Genomic DNA, 23,134 nt, shown 5'->3' with positions numbered 1-23,134 from the left:
CAAAAAGATTAAATATATTGATTATGGATTTATCAAGGCAAGAAATTGACAACAAAAGTGTTACAATATGTTTTTCGTTTTAAAGAGAGATTTTAGATTATTTTTAGCAGATCATATGTAATGTCAAATTCACTATGTGTATATCATGCAGTAAAGAGAAAATCATCATCTTAATGAGAAAATCACTATTAAATTATTTTTTTAATTATGTTGAAAACATTGTAAATTAGCCATTAACCACCATTAACATTAACGTTTAAAAAAGTGTCTTTTCCCTTATTAAACTCAGACCCTAGAGTTGTATAAGATGTCTGTTCCCATCTCCAACACAAACCTGCAGATCCCTAGAGTTTTGGGGAATTTATTTATCAATTTCCGAAAGGTTATATTATATTATATTCTTCTAACGTGGTATTTATGTGTTTGTTCTTCTCAAAACAGGGCACAGCAATACAAGGAAACTACATTTCACCTAAGATAAATACAAGGTCTGTGAAAGAGAAAGAGTGATTTCGCTCTTTAACTCCCTTCCAGATGAGAAAAACAGGCAAGATTAAAGTCAAGTAGTGTGGCATTTTAGATGAAAGTGTAGGCAATAAAACTGAAAATTACTTGTATAGGATTACCTGTATTTTTGGTAGGATCTCCTTGATTCTGGTCATACATTCTTGCAGTGCAGCACTTTTATAAAAGATTGTAGCAGGATGAAACTCGACGTGTGCCTCTCTGTTTCTGTGGCAGGGCTTCGATCATTTGATCAAGCAGAGGACTGCTCCTAGAGGATTGATGGTTGTGTCAGAGCACAGATATGCATCTGAGTTGTACATTAGGACTCATTTATCACTCCTGTTGTACTTGTTTGTGCTTCTATTTATTTACATTCTCAATCACTGTTGCATATTAAAGTATCCTTGCCTTCTTACATGCCAATTTTCAGAAACGACGCCGGCCATTTTGAAACTTTGGGAAACAAAATGAAACCCTAACCATATCGAAAGACCTCAACACTAATAATTCAGAGGTAAGTGAAGTAAAGCAAAAATATGAGTTATATAAGAAGTTTGAATCTGGTGAGAGGGAACATGGACCTGCTGCAGATATAGCACCAATGATTTTGTAGAAGATTCAGCCAATTCCTAATCTGATATTAATAGTAGATTGTTGATTGAAATGAAAGACACATGCATTGACTACAGTGATGAAATGTATGACAGTAAAAGTTAAGTCATACTGTATATGTTAGATGAAGTGCACCGTCAGTGGTATACTCATACAGGTGAGCATGAAACTGAGAAAAGCACTGATCAGCATGATAATACCTCTAAAATTATTGATGAAATGAAGGAAGAAACCCCAAAGCTAGTTTCCCAAATGATTGACAATGAAACAGAAGTCACAGAGGACATGATAAGCAATGAGCAATTTTAAATACTGATGTAATGGGTGCTTCTGAGAAGGATCTAAAATCAGAGAACATATATGAAGGGAGTAATCTTGACAGTGATGGCTGTGATGCTGAAGATATGGACCTGGACATTTGGAGCATGCCTGATCAAAATATGGTAAAAGCTGAAGATGAGGAGAATGGTTTAACCAATTATACTAAATCAAATGAAGATATTTTTCCTTCTGGAGCAGAAGAAGCTGACCCCAGGCCTTTAGAGAGAGAAACAGAGGTTATAGCTGAAGAACAGCCTACAGAGTCACAAGAAAAAACTGAAAAGACTGAGAATGACACAGATCAAGAAGATCAGCTGGAGGAGCAAAGGGAAAAAAGCCAGGAATCAACACTTGAAAGTGAGAACTTGGAGGATCCTGACAGTGATATACAAAAGGTAAGGTATTTTTGTTTCTTTCTTTTCTTTTTTTTTCACCCCCTTTTCATATGGTAAACAAAAATATGGTATTTGCATAAAGAATATGGGTTGTGAAATAATAAATGTAATATACATTTTTGTTTAAATAAAAGCCTCATTCTAAAGGGCCATGAAAATAATCCAACTTTATTTTGAAATCACGATTTTGGCTTCCCATGATTATGAAAATATATGCATTGAGTCAACAGTTATTGTGTCTAACACCTTTTAAAGCAGTTTGATTTTGCTCTTACCTAAATGTTTAGTTGTTTTTCTTTTCTTGTTGAAGTGTACTGCAACATTTTAATATACTTATTAATATAAATTATATGATTAATATACTATTTTAATAAGATTATCATTGTATTGTGTTCTATTAAATGCATATTTATTATTGTTTATTATTTGTACATTCATTTTTGTCCTTTATCATAATTGAAGTTCAAGGAAAACTACTGTCAAAAAAAAACAAAAACAAAAAACAAGGTTCTATAAAAAGTTAAATAAATGCAAGATCTATGAGGCATCTATGAAACATTCCAAAATCTATGAGTAATCGTGTTAAATAATCATGATGTCAGTATTGAGCAAAATAATCGTGATAATGTTTTTTTTTTTTGTCATAATCAAGCAGCCATACACCATTCTTTTCTTGGATGCAGACTATTCCTTTTATTGTTCCCAAGTTAGTAAGTAAAAATACAATCTTCAAGGACTTGTGAGATCAACAGTTCGGCTCTGTACCTCTCTGGAGAACAGTGATTGAAGATGTCCCTGAAATAGTCCAGCTGGTGAGTACAAGACTGTGAGAGAGTCCAAAAAAGCTCAAACGATACATACATGCTATATCATACAGACACCATGCATAGACCCAAACAAATGATTGCAACATTTCATAAAGAAATTTAGAAAGGTTTAGATCTTGAACGAAGATGTTGGAAGAATATCCATATTCTTCTTTAAAGGGGTTCGAATGAGACCGATTTAGTGGTGTTTCCATGGAAACATTTCACTGACCATTTATCTGAGTGAGAAACTGATCTAGATTTTGGAGTTGTGTGATATTTCCAAAGAAATCGAATATGTACCCTATTAGCCGCTTCACTTAACACAAAGTGGAGTGTTTCAAGTTCTGTAGGGGTTAATTAGAGACGCACACACTAAAGCAAGGCTCTCTTCTTCTCACTCTAATGTAGGTCATCTAACCTGACCTATATCAACTCTTGTCCAATGACTTTATATGCTGTAGGAGGGGCAAGGGAATCGTGTAAGTGCTATTTTCAGGAACAATATTCATGGATATCATCAATCTATGGCACTGTAAAGTGACCTCAGCTTCTTCTTGGAAACTCAGTGTTTTAACTCTCCAGTGCTCTGTGAACTGACTTCATTAGCTCCCAGCCTTACACCTCCAGCAGATGCCAAAACTGATACCATTACAGCAGAGCTGCATCTTCTCTCTTTAATCTTGGTAGGGTAGGAGGCAGGAGATGCAGCAGTGTTCCAGAGAAATAAAGGGCAATGGATTTACTGTCTGTTTGTCTTACTCTACAGTATATTGCCACAGGGTGGAGGAGGCACGGACTGTGTGGGACTGACTGTGTGATGTGGGGAGCTGTTTCTAGTATTTTCTTAGCATATGATGACAGCCCTCAGGAATATTTTAGACTGTGAATATTTAAATCATGTTATATAATTAGATTGGACCAAGGTCTCTTTTTAATCATTCTCTCCACTGCAAGGCTAAATCAAGTATCTGCTCCTATTGGTAACAGGTGTCAGGAAAATGAGAATAATGGTGCTGTAATCGTCAGCATTAAACAAAAGAGTTGCAACGTGCAAAGACCTGTGAGTGGAAGTGTCAAGAGTGATGATGCTCGTGCGCGCTCTCTCTCTCTCTCTCTCTCTCTCTCTCTCTCTCTCTCTGTCCTCCCACCACAAGGCTCTGAATTATAAGGATAGTTGGAGGAGAGGCGTATTCGACCAAGGCATTTGCCCTGTGAGGATCTTCCACTCTGTTGCACTTGCAGTAGACGAGACGAGACCACGTTTATAAGCGTCTGTAATTGCGCGTCATGGATTGTCATATCGTAAGTACAGACCGTTTTTATTTTTATGTTGAAAGTATAGAATTAATGAATATATTCCATTAAATTAAATCCATTTGATAATAAATGGAAACATGGTTTAACTATTTCTTTACTTGTCAGCACCAAGAAAAGCTAGACTTTTTTTTTTTTTTTTTTTTTTTTTTTTTGTATTTTGAAACTTTATGTCAGTCGTAAATTTCATGTCCAGGAAATTTAGGAACTGTCTTCAGGTGTATATTTTGTGCTCATCATCAGTTTTATGCTTAAGCTTTATCTATAGGGTTCAAAGGATCCCCATTTATTTATCTTTATTATAATATTAATAGTATTAATAATGTTATTAAAATAATCTACAAACTGTAAATAGCCTAAAAGAAAATTAAAAATGAATATGTATAATAAAGGACACAGAATATATATATATATATATATATATATATATATATATATACATATATATGTATATATATATATATATATATATATATATATATATATATACATATATATGTATATATATATATATATATATATGTATATATATATATATATATATATATATATATATATATATATATATATACATATATATGTATATATATATATATATATATATATATATATATATATATATATGTATATATATATATATATATATATATATATATATATATATATATATATATATATATATAATCAAAATCATGTTACAAAATGTTTTCAGTCATGAATTATAAAAATTTAGGTTTGTATCATGCACATTCATGTCTATCTTCAAAAATGTGAGTGACATTTAACAGGTTAAGGAATTTTGGTAAATGCATGTAGATTTTTACTTTTGTATTCCATGTTTGGTCCTAGCCGGGTATATGAGGACCTTTGTATATTTAAGTCAGTCAGCTTTAAGCTGCTATTAGTGGCCAATTGTCACAAAACTTTTTTGTCAGAAGAATCATGCAAAGTCAGGGTTCCCACGTGTCCTGGAAAACTTGGAAAATTGATGACTAATTTTCCAGTCCTGGAAAACACATGGAAAATGAGAGAAAATGTAAAATGCCCTGGAAAATATTGTTGTTGTCCTGGAAAATTATTATTTAAAAAACATAATTTTGTTTTGCACAAGAACTAATAGTTGAATTAGATAAAATTTATCTCTGAGGAGAACTGACTGTTTTCAGAAAAGTTTTAGATGATATTTTGTTTTCATCTTGCCTTTGTATTTTTCATACTAAAGTAGTGTTTATAGTGTTTACAGCCATAACCACGGAAATGCTCTAGCTGCTGTTCCATAAACTCCACCTGCTGTCAGAGAGTGAATCTTCATCTCATTCAGCCCGTCTGCTGTTTTTGTTTCCTGCAAATGTTTTATGCAATATCATTTCACAAAGCTGAAGTTTTTGCTTCAGATTTTAAAATTAAATCTAATTTAATGTAAATTAAGTCAGAAACTGCTCATGTATGTAACATCTTTATTTGGATCATGATTCAAATGCAGTGTATGACTCCAATTTTAAATGGCTACAGAGAGTTCGGCCTGTACAGAACAACAACAACAACTAAAAATCTTGAATATATGTTAATATATTTATTATCTTATCTCTTGCCTTAAAAAATGACATAAAAATTAAATCAGTATTGGAGTCGGCCATGAGATAGATATTAAATGATTCTGAGCATATTTATAGGCCTATCGCTTTCTGTGAAGTGCTACAGTATGTAATGGCCAATCAGAGGTGATTAAGTTAGTCAGAATCCACACATTTTTCACTCGACCCTACTAAAGCAATACTAAACTGAAAATGTTTTTTTGAAGGATAGACGCTATATTTTAAAATATGATTTATTATGAAATTATGAAATATGAAATTAATCTAGATTTTGTGCATGCACTGTAAAAAACTACTGTGATTTTAACGGTAAAAAACTGTGAAAATGCTACAGTACAAACCTGTTAAATGGTTAACGGTAATTTTCTGTAAACTTTTGTTCCCAGAATTCTCTGCATTGCATTTCAAATTTAGTTTGAATTTGATGTTTTTTCTTTGAAATAACTATGTTTCTTCTTATTTTTTTCTTATCTGTTTTGTTTATTAGGGCTGTAATTACATATAATGTTGTTAAATTAATGTTTATTGCATATTTCAGTTTAATGAGTCTCACCATGATGGTATTTAGTGTATGTGTGAATGACACTCTGCACATTCAATGTATCTTATTATTTTACAAGCTATTTGTGATGGGCTTTGTTTCATCACGTGACTTTCTCATCACCACCTGATATTGGTGGTAACCAGTGTAATACAAAGGTACAAAATAGATTTCAGTACTTCAATAAGTTAATGTTATGGTATATTATAGTATTATATCAGTTAAATTATGGTATTAAACTGTAAATTTAAGGTAAAATTGTTAAACCAAAAATGGTGTTACTGCATTTTTTATGGTATAATTCTGGCAACCACAGCTGCTGTTTTTTTTTTTTTTTTTTACTGTATATTTTGCAGAATATTTTTTACAGTGTGAATTGATCTTAAAGGTCAGGAAATATGAGACAGCTATCATTTAAAAATACGAACATGTATGTGATCTTATAAGCTAAAAAGCTCTTTGTGCTGGGACCCCAAAAATGTCTGCTTGCTGTTTGTTACGCATATGCAAAAGGATGGGGCAACAAATGTATCATTTCAATGGACTAGTATAGACATGGGAAAGGCATATGACTGTGCAGTTTCATTAGAGGTGATCCATGGGTAAGCATTAAGCCTCAGAGGCAGCAGTAAAATGAACAGATGCTTATTTATAGGGGGGTTGTGGAACGCCTCTGCCTGTGGCCACATATGAGCATGTTGGCAAAATGCTTGGTAAATATGAAAAGAGGCTGATCCTTGGTTTAAAAGTGGGTGGACACGCTCCTACCAGGGTTTTTACAATGGACTTCTGCTCATCACCCTCACAAGCTGTTTAAAGACTGCCAACCATCCTCTACTGAGCCATTTTACATATGCCAAGTTGTTGTGGTGGGAGAAAGCATGTGGTTTCACAGCTTCAGGAAGACTTAATGAGACAAATAACATCACATCCCACCACACACACTGCATGAGGTTGTGTGATGACATGCTTCACAGAGCACAGGAAGCTGGTCAGAGTTGGTCTATGTATCTGTGTAGTTATTATTTGAAATCATTGTGTTTATGCATCAGTTCATTTTATTTTCACTAGCTTCAAGTAATAGGTTTCTTACACTCTTAAAAATAAATTTTCCTTATGGTTCCCTGAAGACCCTTTGACATTCAAGGAAAATTTCCATTTCACAAAAGGTCCTTTATAGTGGAAAAAAAAGTTATTTAGATGTTTAAAATGTTCTTCACACTAAGAAAAATGTATTGTTTTTAGAACTGTTCAATGAAAGGTTCTTTTGGGAACTCAAGATGGTTCTTCCGTGGCATTGCTACGAAAAACCCTTTTGGAATCTTTATTTTTAAGAGTGTTATGGAGAAAAGGATCATTCACTGATGGGTAATGATTCATTGCAAGGGGGCTTAAATGGGCAGGAAATCATCATGCTAAACCAACTACAGTGGTATATAAGATCTTAGAGGATAGTCTGAATCATTCTAAGCAAGAGTGAAATCAATATGAAGTACAGCCAGTGTCAGTTTTACTAAATGTATTATTCATCATTTAGGAGGAATGCAACCAGCCACAGGAGGAAGAGGACATCATGGACATCCCATTGGATGACCCAGAGGCCAATAAGGCGGCTGCCAAAATCCAGGCTGGATTTCGTGGTCATATGACCCGGAAGAAGATGAAACCTGGTGAAAAGCCCAATGAGGAGGTGAGCAGCAGTGGTGAGGCCCTCAACGGCAGCCAAGGGGACTCAGGTCAGTCACTGTCCCCAACAGTCATAGTGAATACAAGAGCTAGACTCAAAACCCATCCCACGTGGTGCAGAGGCCGCCAGCTATTTTGATCCAAAGACATTTAAAACCCTCACAGAATTTGACTTTGAGATCTGAAGTAAGAAACAAGAGCTTTGAACTTTAACGGAAGTTCAAGATCGTGTTGATTTGCCTTCTTTTTTTTTTTTTTTTTTTTTTTACTGTGTACCAAAGATATTTAATAAAAACGCAGGAAATATTGTGCCCATTATAGCATATGAGCCACGAAAGAACTCTGTCAAATCCAAAATGAAATAAAATGAAAAATCCATCAATTGCGTTTTATGAGTCATGTCTTTATACTGAGTAAACATAATAAGACATGCTCAAGGGTGCTTTTTAATTACTCTCAGAGTGCTTTGGATCATTTTTTTTCTTAATTAAGTAATTGTTAATGAGCACATCTATCATTTTCTCTGACTTGTTAAAAGATTGCATATGAAAAGCCATTCACCGATTTTCAGAAAGCTAGGGGAGTCCACAGAGTCACTCTATAGTCCGTAATATCTCAGTTTGTTGAGACATAGGTCTCTCAAATCTAATTTCTTTTGTGGGTGGTTTAAGCCTCCACAATTCCAGGACTCAATATTAAAGTCTGTCGCAGATTTATCCCCCCTTTCAATTTTCTTTCTGGTGATGTGTTTTGTTCTGCACAAAATTGCCTGGTTTTCTAGAGATGCTGGATCAACTGTTTCTCCCAGCTCAGTATGTATGCAGATGGTTCTCGAGCAGTTGATCCCCAGAGATTCTACTTTGAAGCAACAAATAGGCCAGCGGTGACGAAAAGACCACGTTAATGTTCTCACACCAAAGCTTCCATTTGAACTACCTTTGAGGAAGGAAACAAGTAGATCTGGTTGTTTAATGCAGAAAGTGGGACAAGCAATGTGAATGAAGGTGTCCTTCCAACCTCCAGCCTGGGCACAGATATCTCTCCTTCAGCTGTGCCGCTCCACTCTAACCAACCTCTGTGCCGAATTTAGGCCTTTCCCAAGCAACATCAACCCAGATCTCAGTTGCTAAGCATTTTATGTATGGAAGTGTTATTTTTATCCTTAGGTGCATCTGCATCGCTGAAATGAGGCTGTGCTCTGCTTTACACAGACAAAAATATAAAATCATCCTAAGATCAATTCATATTCTGACAAAATCAATCAATAAATAATGCTTTGTCACATTCAGTATATTTTGTGAAGAGTGTCAGGGTCAAACACTGCAAAACACTATTTTATTACTCATTATTTTTTTTCTTCCAAATATTTAAACATTCTTAAATAAAGACTTAAGATATTAAGTCTTGTTTTATGAAAAAAGTATCCAAATTAAGTGAGTTAAACAGTGTGCTTTTAGAGTAATCTATATACTATTATATTTGTTGTTGATATTTTGAATTAGATTTTATTTCTTATATTTTCTGTTTTCATTTTAATTTATTTAAATTGTACTAAATGTTTGTGTCTTTATATCCATATATATTTAGTTTTTATTAAGTTTTAGTTTTAGTTTTTTGTTTATTATTATTAAAAAACAAAAATGAACTATTTGAAATGAATGAATATTTTTTATATAACCCATTGACAGATATTTTTTTCTTCATATTCTTTCAGATATTTTTGAAGTTTTAGATATTTTAAATGAAAACAAAACAAAAATAATAAGTAAAAAAAAAAAAAAAAAAAAGTTTGTTGCCGAAACTAAAATACTGTGTATTTTGTGAGCAGGTGGAACAGACGGAGTAGAGACAGATGCTACATCTGGACCAGAGCAGTGAAGACCCTTCTCAAGGTTGACGGCTTATAGGACACTTTCTCCAGGGATTTATTATTATTATTATTATTATGTCAAGTAATGTGTGAACTCTTTCTCTATTTTCTGCTTCTTATCCAGTCTGGGTGAATATCTGCTCCAGCATGCTTTTGCATCCCACAAAACGCATCTGTATATTGTATATCTGATATTTGTATAAATTGAAGACCGGATGGCATTGAATTTAATACAGCCTTCTTCATTCAAACAGTGAAGTAGACTTCAAATAATGCATCATGATTGAGTTTTATTATTTTTTGTTGCTTGATAGTCCTTTGGTAGTGTTTATCATTGCCTTGATTTGACCATGTAGCCACGATCACATTCAGAAGTGAAATTTGTTTATCGATCATGAAAAAGAATGTAATCAGTTGTTTATTACGGTGTTGACTGATTTGTTTGGTTTGCTACCTGTAATATGTAATATGTTGAAAATGAAATCAGAGCTTCCAGTGCAGCATATGGCATGGCAAGATTGACTGTCTTTTTTGTAAAATTATAATCTTTTAAGGTAGTGCATAATATCATTAGAAATATAGAAATTGAGTTGTGAAAGCTTAATGATGATAACCAAGATCACCTTGCATGTTGACATCAGCATCAAGCTCTGTATCAATTGAAAAGCAAATAAAAACTCAAAAATGTGTGTTGCTTGAAATTTTGTACAGTCAGGGGGTGATCATTAGTCTTTTAAAGAGTCCTTATAGAAAGAGTTCAAAACAAACAGGCAGTTATGTATATGCAGCAGAAATGTAAATATTAAGCTACACATCAGTCTCATTAGTCCTGCTGGAGCATCTCACTGGAGGACCCACAGCGTGAAGGCTGTGCTAATGAGACCTGGACAGTCATTTATCAAGGTCAAATTGTCACATGCCTTGCGTTATATTCACTATTGCCTGTCAAAGCAGCATTTAGGCCTGTAATAGCATTAACTGGTATCAAATCTGTTCCAGTGTGTAGTTTTTCTGATAAATGTGCATGTGGCAGAGCTATAATGAAATAAATCTTATAGAAATATTTTTGAGACCATAATTTATCATTATATAATTATATGTTATATGTCTAACAAGTAAATAAAAAGGTATGTGAGGTATTGTGATTATTCTCAGCCACCCCAACATATATGTTTTATTAATAAGAAAAAGAAGAAGAAGAAGAAGAAGAAGAAGAAAAAAAAAAAAAAAACTTGGATTAGGAAAAATATGTTGACAAATATGCTGTTAGGTCTAATATAAATAAATAAAAATAAATAAGTCATAAAACTAGTGATAATCATTCAGTCTCAGAATGAATCAGAATCATTGAATATTGAATTTTGTCCATTTCAAACCCAAAGCTATCATACGACGCATGCACTATTATTTATTTAAGTCTTCTGATGTTAGCATTTGGTGAACACAACTGATTGATTATTTGCTCATTCATTGTTCACTTATGCATTATTCATTGATTTGAACCTAATAGTTTTTTCAGTCAGTGCTAGATCGGTCTGTGCTTTAAATACTCATTCATACAGTACCTATATTATATCAACCAGTCACTTCAATTTGGAGTGTTTGACTTGACATTTAGAGCACGAGTTGTAAGGCCCATTTTTATAATACTTTTATGGTGCTTTTGTGTCATTTTTGGAGCTTGAAATCTCCAGCATCCATTAACTGTAAGATGGAAAAAATATCTTCTTTTGTGTTCCACAGAACTAACACGAGGGCGAGTAAATCACAAATTTAACAATGAGATGTTCGAGAATATAAAAATTAATCTATCTCTCCATGACAATATTAATCACTCAGCTATTACATTAAGAGCTACACTTAACTAGACTGTGTACTGCCGTTCCTAATTAAAGAGATATGGCAGTTAATCTTGTTTTTTAATTGCATCTCAGATGACATACTGTGGACATTTATTACACAATGAATCACATTCTCCAGGTTAAACAAACTGGAGTGACTTCATAAATCCTACTTTGAAGATTTCAATATTTCACAGTGACTGACTATATTTGATGATTTGTGGCTTTATGAAGTTGATTTCCTTTCTATCCATTTTTTAACTGACTTTTAACATTTCTAAACTTAGGCAGGAGGAAAAAACTGGACAAGAAAAAAACTGTCCTCTGCACAGCAACAAAGACCTGCCATAATGTCATTGTGTGTGTGTGTGTGTGTATGTGTGTGTGTGTGTGTGTGTGTGTGTTTGGCTCAACTTGTTTCCTTCCATGGGTGTGAAGTCAGTCGCCCACGTTCCCTCCTCCGCACACAGGCCTCAGCTTTAGGGGCACAATGTAACCTCCCCAGAATGAAGTCTGTCACTGGCTCCATGACTTACAGTCTCCTAACAGTTTTACAGTTTTACAGGTTGCCTATGGCAACACAAAGTGCCATAAGACAGTTCTCCCTCAGATTGCTGTGTCCCATGATTCCTGCCCTCTACAGACTGCTGCTGTCAACGTAGTACTGCTGACCTGACAGCTGGCATATGCCAAAAAAAAAAAAAAAAAAAAAAAAAACCTTCAGCTTACCTGCACAACACAGACGATGCATTTTTAAACTGTAAATGACTGGAACACACACTTGAAAATGTGTGTGTTTCTATGTTTTAACACAAAAAGGATAGTGGATTTGCATAACTTTAACAGTTAGCTTTTGTTTAGTCTCCCAGAAAATTCTCACTTAGCATTATGCTGGCTGCTGTATATGTAGAATGTCAAAGCATCTCAGTCTGAAATATCTTAATCTCAATACTCAGTTTGCGTGCTTAATTGGCTTTTATGTATTATACAGCATAACATTGCATCAAAGCCTCCAGCAGAGGGGGCCTGTATATAACAAGTTAGCTCTCACAAACACATTCACGAAGCTATTACATTTATTTTACGTGCATTTTTAAAAATGCACATAAATCTTTTTTCCCCAAATCGTATAAAATAATACAATTCCCCCTCAATGTGCATATAAAAATAGTTTTTGGTCATTTAAATAAAGCTAAAATAATATTGATAGGTCTCAATATAAAATTAGAAACTTAAACTTAAATAAACTTGAATCAAAATAAGAATAGTCTTGGCAGCTAAATGAAATACAATACGTTTGTGGCGAAGTGTTAAAACTACAAAGCATAAAAATATTAACTAAATTTAAACGGAATAAAAAAAAAAATGCAAAATGCAGTAAAATTACTAAAATGAAAATGAAATGTGAGAATAAAAGCTAATTATTACTAATAATTATCAATAATATAATACTATAAAACTATGAATCATAAACAATAAAAACTAAAATATTAACAGATACTAGAGTAGTATATCAATAATTCTAAAATAATTACATTTACAAATTCTATATCATTTTAAATACAATTATACATCATATTTAAAATCGCAAACAATTATTCTTAAACAAGAAATTAAAGTTAAACAGTTGCTATTTCAAGTCATGGGAATACACATAGTGTATTCAGCTTTGTCTGAGGAAATAGATGACAGTTATTGCTGGAAAATCTATCTATCCAGTGAAGCCTCCTACCAAGCCCCTAAGGGGTCATGGTGATAATATAAAATTGAGATGGGAGGAAAACTAATATTTTAATACTTTTGTGTTTTCTTACAAAACCAGCTTTCCTGAGAGAGTAAAGCAGGAAAACTTTTTTAACATAGTTTTTTCTCTTTAAATTTTCTGGTGTCTCATAAAGTCCAGTGCAATATAGCTTCAGGAAGATATTCTCCAGTGGAGACATGTGTGAGGATCTTTCATGCTTTCAGTGCACTATGACCTTGGATGTTCCCACTGACTCTACTTGACAGATTTCTTCACAAGATGAGAGAGTCCGGATGGACTTTTATCCTCCAGAGGACAAAGGCTAATGCCAAGCTTTGTGTGAGTATGTTTGGGTCTCAGAGCCCTGCTAAAGCTTTGATCAGCCAGAACAGAGGAGACCCTTGAGGATAACAGACTGTATGTTCTGTGAAAAGCTTTTTCTTTCTGACATTCTTTGCCATTTTGCATACATCATCTACTCTTTTTACTGAGTGGGAGAGCAAAATTTCAAAGTCTGATATGGTACAAATACAAAGTCTGTATAATCAGTCAGTCCTAATTTGTTGTCTTAGTTTGGCAAACAGAAATGCCATCTGTTGTTTCTGTTTAATTGTTTTCACTGTGTACTAAACAATTAGTTGTGTTTGCTACTAGCATCATATTGCTCGTAACTGGCATTAAAAGAAGAGTTCACCCCAAAACTAATACACCCTACACTCAGCATACTCCCACAATAGTATGCCACACACTGCACTTTAACTTCAACAGTTCAACAGTTCAGTTGTTGAAGTCTTTATGGTTATATGTAAATTGTTTCTGCAATTTCTGGAGCATGTTCCCAAGAATTTCACTCACCAAGGCACATGTGCTGTGGTGATGTGACGGTAAAAGTGACTTGACTTGACTTGAAATTAAAATGTTCTGAAAATGCACTCCCCCTCAGGCAATCCAAGAAATAGATCAGTTTGTTTATTCATCAGAAAAGATTTTGAGTAATTTAGACTTACATCACTTGCTCACCGGTGGATCCTCTGCAGTGAAATGGGTGCCGTCAGAAGGAGAGTCCAAACAGCTGATAAAAACATCAAAATAATCCACAAGTAATCCAAATGACAATTAACATTTTGTGAAGCAGAAAGATGCATGTTTACAAGAAACAAATCCATTATTAAGCCTTTTTTTTACCTTTGCTCCCAGCTACCCTTACGAAAGGAAAAAATATTTACCAATATATTTCTTAAAATGTATTGTGATATATTGTAATATATTATTTTCCCTTTTTATTTTCTAATATATTATATATCTGAATACATTTTATAATATATTGATGATACATATATTATATAATATATTGCAAAATATACAAATGATTGCCGCTTTCAATATATTGCAATGTATTGGAAAAAATAAATATTAAATCCCATATATAAGAATATATGCCTAATATATTACATGATATTTTCCAATATACTGCAATATATTTTTGTTTCATAAGGGTAAAAATCCATAATATTGCGTTCTAAAGTGAAAAAGTTGCCTCGTCTGAATCAGGAGAGAAATATGCACAGATCAAGCACCACGTGTCGGTGGATTTTAATGTTAGAGGACAACTGTGGATGGACTTTGTCACATTATGGATTGTGGATTTTGGCCAAAAATGTAAAGTTAAAATGCCTTAATGATGGATTTGTTTTGTAGAAACACAGATTTTTGCTTTACAAGACATTAACGGATGGACTGAGTCGTGTGGATAACTTGTGGATTACTTGTGTGATGTTTTTATCAGCTGCATTTATATTTTCCTGACAAAAATATTTTGTTTGTTTTCTTCTATGCTCAAAATGAGTATTTGCTTCTGTCTGTGGGGGTGTGAGAAAATGGCCAGTCAGATGACCACAGCATCAGCTGACCACTGCAGGACAATGACATCAACTTCTAGACAGACACGTGATGGATAGGCCACAATTCCTGCCACATTTTTTTTTTCATTTTAACCAGTGGAAATAACCTGCTCAAACTAAAAACTTCAAACTAACTTAAACAAACTAAAATAAATAAATAAATTTGAAGCTGGCCATCTACAGTATATCCATCGTGAAGTGTTCCAGTAAGACTTGTCTGAAACAAAGCCATCCAACTCTTATGCACAAAGGCCTTTTTTTTCAATGAATACTGATGCTTTAGCAACCTGTAGTAGGTCCTCTTTTCATCCATTATGGCCTGGTGCACAAAAATATATGGGGCTTACAATGTATTCATGTGGGAGGGCCTGGTTAATGCATGGTGGAGTAAAAAAAGCAGTTGTCCTTGAGTAGTTTTATAGTATCTGTCCTCCTAGCACCTCCTTTTATCCACCTGGGGTTCCCCTAGTTTCCCATTTGAAAACCTCTGGTCCAAGAGCCCCAATTTCACTCTTTGACAAAATGTGTCACTCAGTCTTGCTTTTGAACAGCACTGTGGGTGTGTTATGTCACACAAATATACTCTTATGCATATCTCTTGTCATACGTGACTGCTCAGATCCGTCATGTAACAGCAAAAACAACAAAAACACATGTCTCAAAGCATCACACACTCATCCTAGTGTCCTTACTGCAGAGACAAGCACACACATGCACAAATGCACACACACAAAGGGCCCCTGAAAATAATCACTGTGGGGAACCCTATAAAGCGAGCAAAGCACACACACATACGAGATTGCACATAGAGCTGTTGTTCAGGCTGGGGTTCAGAGCAGCCAGTGTCCCGTCTGGCAGGAAGCACTCTGCATTCCCAGCGACGTGCCTTGAGTGGACAAATCATGCCGATTGTGTGGGAGAGAAACCCAGCGCTGCTTCCAAGATGAAGGCAGAGAGGGAGGCATCATGCAAAGAGACAGCCGTTCCTTCACCGTTTCTTCTCCTATGGCTTTTCATCTTTTCTTTGGCAGGTAAGACAACATCATGACTTTTCTACAGTGAGTGTCGAGGGGAAAACTTTCTAAAGAAGAGGAAGAAAAAGTATACGCTGTTGTCAGTTTCACTTTTCCGTGTGAGTTTTGTTTGTGGGTGGCTGGATGACACCTAACACAAATGGAGCGATCAGTCAAGTGAATTAATTAGGACACTTGATGAAACTGTACGTTTGAAATGCTTTTAAACATGTTTTGTTTCATTCAAAATACTTTTTAATATGAATGAAATAATAAGGAAGTTAAAAGGCAAATGGAATGATTATATGACACAAACCTTAAAAAACACACATATATATATAATCACACCACAGACCAGTTTTTTTGCAATTAAAAAAAAAACATTCATGTTGTCTTTCATTTCCATCCTTGCATTTGATTTATTTTAAAGGCCGGATTTGTGCAAAAAAAATCTCAATTATTTTCAGAACAATCACTATGACATGAGTGAGCTGGAATGAGCTTGATGCAGTCACATTATCTTAAAATCAGGTATAGATGTGCCAAGGACATGTCCTAACTTAAGCCTAGTCTTCCTCAGAGACCTCTGATTAGCAGAATCACTGGGCCCCACTGTCTACATCCAACATCCACAAAAGAGCATGTCTCTTGCACAGCTTCCCCTGATTGGAGGAGAGCGAGCCTACAATCCAGACCTTTGTTAGCTCATCCTGGCAAGACCTCAAGAGTGAGAATTGTTGCCACAGCGATTGAGCCATGCCACACTGACTCGCACTGCCCTGGCAAAGAAGGCAAGGACATGCTGGTTCACTCAGGAGCAATAAACACAAAGCTGTTTACCAGCAGGTGTCTCGCTGGAGAGCTCAGGCAATGTGTCTTTTGTAATGTGAATCTATCTATCTATCTATCTATCTATCTATCTATATATCTATCTATCTATCTATCTATCTATCTATCTATCTATCTATCTATCTATCTATCTATCTATCTATGACTATGTTAGATAATGAAATACTAGCGTCTTACAGTCAGGGGTCTAACTTTTTACTATAATTATATCTATCATCCATCCATCCAACCACCCATCCATCTAGTAAAAGGATAATATCGAGGTAAGCTGATGGTGTTTTATTTAATTTGACATTTTATTTCTAATATAATTATTTGATGTTTTAAATATCTTAATTGCAGACTGAATTTCCTTAGAAATGAAACTTTGAATTTAGTCGGAAAAGTGCCTTTTGAACACATTTTACTTTGATTTTGTATTCATAACATAATGTATACGTATTCAATGTCAGAAATGTTCATCCAAAGCCACTTACAGTACATTAAATGTATTTTGGCAGGATGTAGGGTAAACTGGGGAAAGATGTCACACTGTTTACTCCAGTTAGTGAATATTGACTTGTACAGTATCATGAAAAATAAACTTGAATTGAAAAAAAAAAAAAAAAAACTGAATATTGTTTTGGGGTTTACTATGTTTTTTTCCTTGATGCTCAGGCTCATTTAACACGTATTGACTTTGTGTGACAACAAGCCCCAGCTGCTGGAGAGCCACTTTTGTGAAACAATTTTCTGTATGTATTTAGGTGTACATGGGGTGAACATCAGCTGTCCATCTCCTCTAGTGCGAGGTACACTAGGAGGCTCAGCCCTTCTTTCTGTATCCTACACCAGCACCAGCTCCGACCAGCCCGTTATTAAGTGGCAGCTGAAGCGAGACAAAGCTGTCACTGTGGTCCAGTCCATTGGTACAGACATAATTGGGAACCTAAGACCTGAGTACCGCGGCCGAATCCTCCTGTATGAGAATGGCTCCCTGCTCCTGCATCACCTGCAGCTGTCAGACGAGGGCGCCTATGAGGTGGAGATATCCATCACTGATGATACCTTCACTGGGGAGCGATACGTCAACCTCACCGTGGATGGTAAGACAGACAAAAACATTTAATTTATGTCATAATCAACTTTCCTTATCCATGTTATCTGGTTCTATCACAGTTCCAGTGTCCAGGCCCTTTATCCACATTGCAGCCTCATCCGTCCTAGAGCTGACTGAGCTGTTTATTCTCAACTGCACTCACGACACTGGCACCAAACCTACCTATAGCTGGCTGAAGGGCGGGAAATCTTTAACCAATGACTCACACCTGCTCCTGTCACATAACCAGAAGGTCCTGACCATCTCCCGTGTTGTGATGTCAGATGACGACGTCTACACCTGTAGGGTGGAGAACCCCATCAGCAGTATGAAGAGCCTGCCTGTCAAACTCACTGTTTACAGTAGGTGTTGAGACTCCACTGTCACCTTCATCAGTCAACTATGACCTGAAATGTTACATCATATACTGATTTCATAATAGACAAGAACACAAAAAATTGGAAAGCAAAAATAATCATAAGATTACATTCAGATTTACATTCATGCAGGTTTATCCATAGTAACTTAAATTGCATTCACTGTACACTTTTCTTTTGTTCAGTTATTGCAGGAATCAAACCCATAACCTTTGCATTGCTAAAGCCATGTACTGTTTGAGCGACAGGAAAGCATTGATACCATGTTTACCCCTATGTGGGCATATTTAGTGCATTGAAAGGGTACTGCCCCACTGATAGCTCTTCTACCTTTTTTCTGACAGTATATTTAATAAATAACATAACTACATAAAGGCATTTGAGTGTAGAAAAGTATAAGAGAATGTGAATATTGTACTTTGCATTTTGAATACAAATTATACTTCAAGAACATATATCCCAGGCTTTAAGTTATTCCAGGAATATTCACACCCCAAAAGTGAAAGTAAATTATCATTATTTAATCATCTTCATGTTGTTTCAGAAATTTCTGTGCAACATCAAGGAAATATTTTATGTAGCTATTTTTTCATCGAACAATAGTTCATTAAAACCAACACAGTAAAAGTGTCCATATCAATTGTGCACTATTCCAAGTCTTCTTTCCAAAGTAGAGCGTTATTGTTGTTGTTAATTAAAATTATTAGAAAGGAATAAAGCTGAAATAAAATAAAGTATAACTAAAAACCTAATCTTATAAATGTTGCCTTGCAACAAATATGAATAAAAAAATACACTGAAGTACTAAAATTGCTAAAACTAAAATCAGAAATTTAAACAAAAAAATAGAAATAATATAAAATGAATTAAATCTTCATAACAAACAACAAACAAACAAAAACTTTACAAAATTGCTAAAACAAACTAAACTTCAAATGAAAACATATAAATAAATACAATAGAAGTCACACTGGCCTCTTTGATTGTGTTTTTGAAGACTGACAGTTACAGTCACCATGAAATAGAGCTGCAGATTCTTTAAAAAAAAATGTGTGAATAAAGAATATAAAAATGTTCACTTGGGTGGTTGGAATGTTCATGAAAATGGCAGATGAAGGAGATGTTAATGAACAAGTGTTTTGCTCCACTGGAGTTCAGCTGATCCTCTCATCCATCTCTTCACTTGCACACATTTCTGTCAGAACACTGAGCCCAGCAGGGTCCTGCATTCCTTCTGCACAGTCTACCCTTTAAAAAGAGCCCTGAGCTGCCCCATTCATTCCTGCACTTATATTCCTGGCAACCTGTGCAGTCAATCTTCCGTTTAAGGTCTCCTTAATTTAGACCTTGTCTACTGAGTTTGGTCTTTCAGAGCGGTTTGTTTTGTGGAGAGGAATGATGTACTATGTCACCCTGTATTCTTCTTTTAAATCCTGCAGGACGGAGTTCTCTCTATATCATCCTCTCCATGGGAGGCATTTTCTTACTCATCACCTTGGTGACTGTGTGCGCCTGTTGGAAACCCTCCAAAAAGTACCAGCTCTATTGTCCTTATCCATTCTCTTTGATAGATAGGACTAAAGCAAGCCACAATAAATCTCACAAGTTTGCACTGTTCTTGTAAGAAAAGTCTTTGTGCTTCAAATGTTAGGAGGTCAAAGTTCCACATATCAGATGAAAAACAAAGACCAAAGCAACAGATTAAACTGGAGAGAATCTCATCTTTTACACATTTAGGCTTCTGTTTGTACATTAAACAAATAATGACACTGCATTTGATATTTCAATCACAATCAGGTATGTTGCTAACCAAAAATATATCATTTTTCTATCTATAGAAAAAGGCAAGAGCTTGCCGGACAGAGCAGACAAAATGTGGCGGAGCAGAGCAACGGCAATCATGAGGGTAACGCAAAACATTTTATTCATCCTTGTAGAATCACTCAAGACAGATTTCTGTCTCATCTTAAACCAAAAACATTTTAAAGAAGGACACTCATTAACACACACACACACACACATACATGTGCATATATATATATATATATATATATATATATATATATATATATATATATATATATATATATATAGTTTGTTCCCAATGCAAAAATGTATATTTTAAAATGTTACTTGATATTTTAGTTGATGTTGTGCCTGCTAGAAATTACCAGAACCGTCGGAACCCAGGTGGACTCTACGTCCTCAAAGAAAAGGTTAGAAATGATAATTATTAATATTATTAATATTATATTGTTATTATTCTTTTTTATTATTATTGTATTATTATTATTTCCAGGAGGGAACAGATGAGTCTTATATTGATCCCCTCAGCCCATCTTGTTATCCAAGCATGGCTCCACCTTCTGCACACTCTCCAGATGCTTATATGCATTCAGGAAGGAGATACCCCCTTACCCCCGTCCCCTCTCCTCCATCAACCCCTCATCCAACTCTCATTCCACCCCTCTCCTGTCCACCACACGTGGGCAGTTTAACACGCAAACCCCGCCCTTCAAGACTAAGCCCCTCCCCTCCACATGCAGAACAACTTCTGATTGAACCAGAAAACAATATGCAGCACCACCACAGCCTCCCGCGATGAGCAAGAGAGTTTGGATGTAAAATGTCCAGGATAATGTCAGATTATGAGACTATGTATGTGGGTACTGTAATTTTAATTAGTGATTTTATAATTGTTATCTTTTTGAAATAGCATGAGTTGAGTGTTTCATGTTTGAAAGAGAATGAATGGTGTACAAGACCAAAACTCATAATTGAGAAGAATCTAATTTACCAGGAGTACATGGATGTACAATACGTTTGAATTGTTACTGAATACTAACATTTTTTTTTTTTTTTCAGATTTAGTCAATTTGATACTGTAAATTGTATCTTTATTGAGCATTGTTGGGATCTGTTAGGGTATACTGTAATAGTGTTACTTTACGTCAGTATTAAAATGATTTTATTATTTTTGCTCAAATAATATGACTTTTTTTTCTGAATATTTGCTTTCTGACACAAGCGTCTATGTTAAACAATTGTTAACTTACAACGTTTAACCACCAGAGGCTCCCACATCACTATCAATCAATAAAACATCTGCACCATCTCAAAGCCGGACTACAGCTAGCCAGACAGTGTTAACAGCTCTTCAGTTTCTCTCTCCTCCCTTTTTTCTGTAGAACAATAGAAAAATGTTTATTTCTACAACAATTAGGGATTGTTAATAAATCCCTTCAGCTTGATTTACAGAGTAAATAGATTATAGCATTTCCCCCCTCATTATTATCCAAAGGGTTTGTTAGTCAAATAGAGCATGTTAAAGAAACTACATTATATGTTATAAATCCTAATATTTACTCTAAATATTTAGTTAAACGCTGATGCCACCATCAGATAAATGGCGTTCTACATGAGTAAAGCTTGTTCGTTTAGTCCTGTCAGTCACAACACAAGAACATGAAGTCTGATGAGAGTTTGCTGAAACATGGTGTGCATTTGATATGCAGTAGGGCTTTATATCATTGCCTCTTGCTTTCATTTATATAGACATTGTTCACATTGTTTGTAAACTTAAAATATAATAATGTTAAATATAATGTAAAGCCTATTTGCTTTATAGGATGGAACAGTGCTGTTAAAAGTCATTCCATGTTGAAAGCATGTGTGATATTTTGGAAACAATCTATGAGTTTGTAATGCATTGTACTGTATTGTAATGTATTAATCTGTTGAGCATGTCTAACTCGCTTTTAGAGAACAATAGTAGTCACACTGTCTGACATTAGGTGTGTGATCAGTCAACCAATCAGATGTCAGGCATAATAAAGACTTTCTTTTCACAATAAATATGTCTTTAAAAACAAAACGAAACAGAAAATATATAGCTCTTAGTCCATAAATAGATCATTCACATTGATTTCAAGTTCATGAGGATGAGTAGGGTGCAGCAGGGATGTTTTGATGTTTTTGAGCAAGCTGAAGATGATGTTAATAATGCTGTTATCTGAATTAAATTCTACTACCACCAGCAGATGGGGTTTTATTAACAAAGTTCGGGAGGAGCACAATCATCCAATTTGGCACAGGTGCATCTTGTTTAGCTAACCATCTTAACTAGCACAACAAGTGTATAAATATCCAGCCTTCCTACCTCCTGTACTACGACAGTTTTTCGGCATCCCTCCTCCACCCTAACTTCTCACTTCTAATCTATCCCAAATTAAGGATAGGGGGAGTTCTTTGGGTTCGGGCTATGCCCCGGGCCAGGACCCCTCCCCCAGGAGAGCACACCAAAATCTGCTTACAATTCGCTTTCCGATTAGATGTAAGGGTGAACTTGTGAAAGCACTTAAATGCATTATTTAAATGATTTACATTAGGTTTGATTTAGACTACACTCAAGGGTTAGCAGTTCTTTCACTCTTCTGTGCCTATGAACACCAGTACTTGACATGGTGAAAAGTGTTGTGTGTTAGTGGTGATTATGCAGAATGGTTGCAGTCAAGGCTCATGGGAACATTTTGGAGTCGATGCTCTAATCAGTCCAGAAAACCCCAAATCAGAACGTCTGTTTCTAAATGCAGTAGTATAAAAAAATAAAAACATTCTTTAACCTTTTCTGTACTGAGTAAAAAATAATTTGAAATGATGTTTGCTGGACTGACTTCATCAT

The 23,134-nt window shown here is 34.9% G+C and overlaps 2 protein-coding genes across 3 annotated transcripts; both read left to right on the top strand.

Moving 5' to 3' along the window:
* Nucleotides 1–3,789: 3,789 nt before the first annotated feature.
* LOC128029416 (neurogranin-like) lies at nucleotides 3,790–10,339 on the top strand. 2 transcript variants are annotated; one of them, XM_052617201.1, is made up of 4 exons: nucleotides 3,790–3,946; nucleotides 7,632–7,830; nucleotides 9,609–9,672; nucleotides 9,775–10,339. In XM_052617201.1, exons 1-3 carry the CDS (start codon nucleotides 3,932–3,934, stop codon nucleotides 9,656–9,658), a joined length of 264 nt encoding a protein of 87 aa, XP_052473161.1. In that variant the 5' UTR covers nucleotides 3,790–3,931; the 3' UTR covers nucleotides 9,659–9,672; nucleotides 9,775–10,339. The 2 variants fall into 2 exon arrangements, with proteins under 2 accessions (XP_052473161.1, XP_052473160.1); XM_052617200.1 differs by having other exon boundaries at nucleotides 9,609–10,339.
* Nucleotides 10,340–15,950: 5,611 nt separating this feature from the next.
* On the top strand, nucleotides 15,951–22,489 carry LOC128028621 (hepatocyte cell adhesion molecule-like). Its single transcript, XM_052615893.1, has 7 exons — nucleotides 15,951–16,167; nucleotides 17,745–18,083; nucleotides 18,157–18,438; nucleotides 19,893–19,986; nucleotides 20,292–20,359; nucleotides 20,599–20,669; nucleotides 20,753–22,489. The coding sequence occupies exons 1-7, from the start codon at nucleotides 16,080–16,082 to the stop codon at nucleotides 21,056–21,058; spliced, it is 1,248 nt and encodes a 415-aa protein (XP_052471853.1). The 5' UTR covers nucleotides 15,951–16,079; the 3' UTR covers nucleotides 21,059–22,489.
* Nucleotides 22,490–23,134: the final 645 nt, after the last annotated feature.

The sequence above is a fragment of the Carassius gibelio genome, chromosome A15 (assembly GCF_023724105.1).
Source record: "Carassius gibelio isolate Cgi1373 ecotype wild population from Czech Republic chromosome A15, carGib1.2-hapl.c, whole genome shotgun sequence".
NCBI lineage: Eukaryota > Metazoa > Chordata > Actinopteri > Cypriniformes > Cyprinidae > Carassius > Carassius gibelio.
This window is presented reverse-complemented; position numbering and strand designations above follow the sequence as displayed.

Excerpts from the sequence above, each read along its gene's own strand:
- LOC128029416 (XM_052617201.1), top strand. Across the intron at positions 7,831-9,608 it reads CGGCAGCCAAGGGGACTCAG|GTGGAACAGACGGAGTAGAG; the intron begins GTCAGTCACTGT and ends TTTTGTGAGCAG.
- LOC128028621 (XM_052615893.1), top strand. The coding sequence starts at position 16,080 with ATGAAGGCAGAGAGGGAGGCATCATGCAAAGAGACAGCCGTTCCTTCA. Across the intron at positions 19,987-20,291 it reads TGTTGGAAACCCTCCAAAAA|AAAAAGGCAAGAGCTTGCCG; the intron begins GTACCAGCTCTA and ends TTCTATCTATAG. Across the intron at positions 20,360-20,598 it reads GAGCAACGGCAATCATGAGG|TTGATGTTGTGCCTGCTAGA; the intron begins GTAACGCAAAAC and ends TTGATATTTTAG.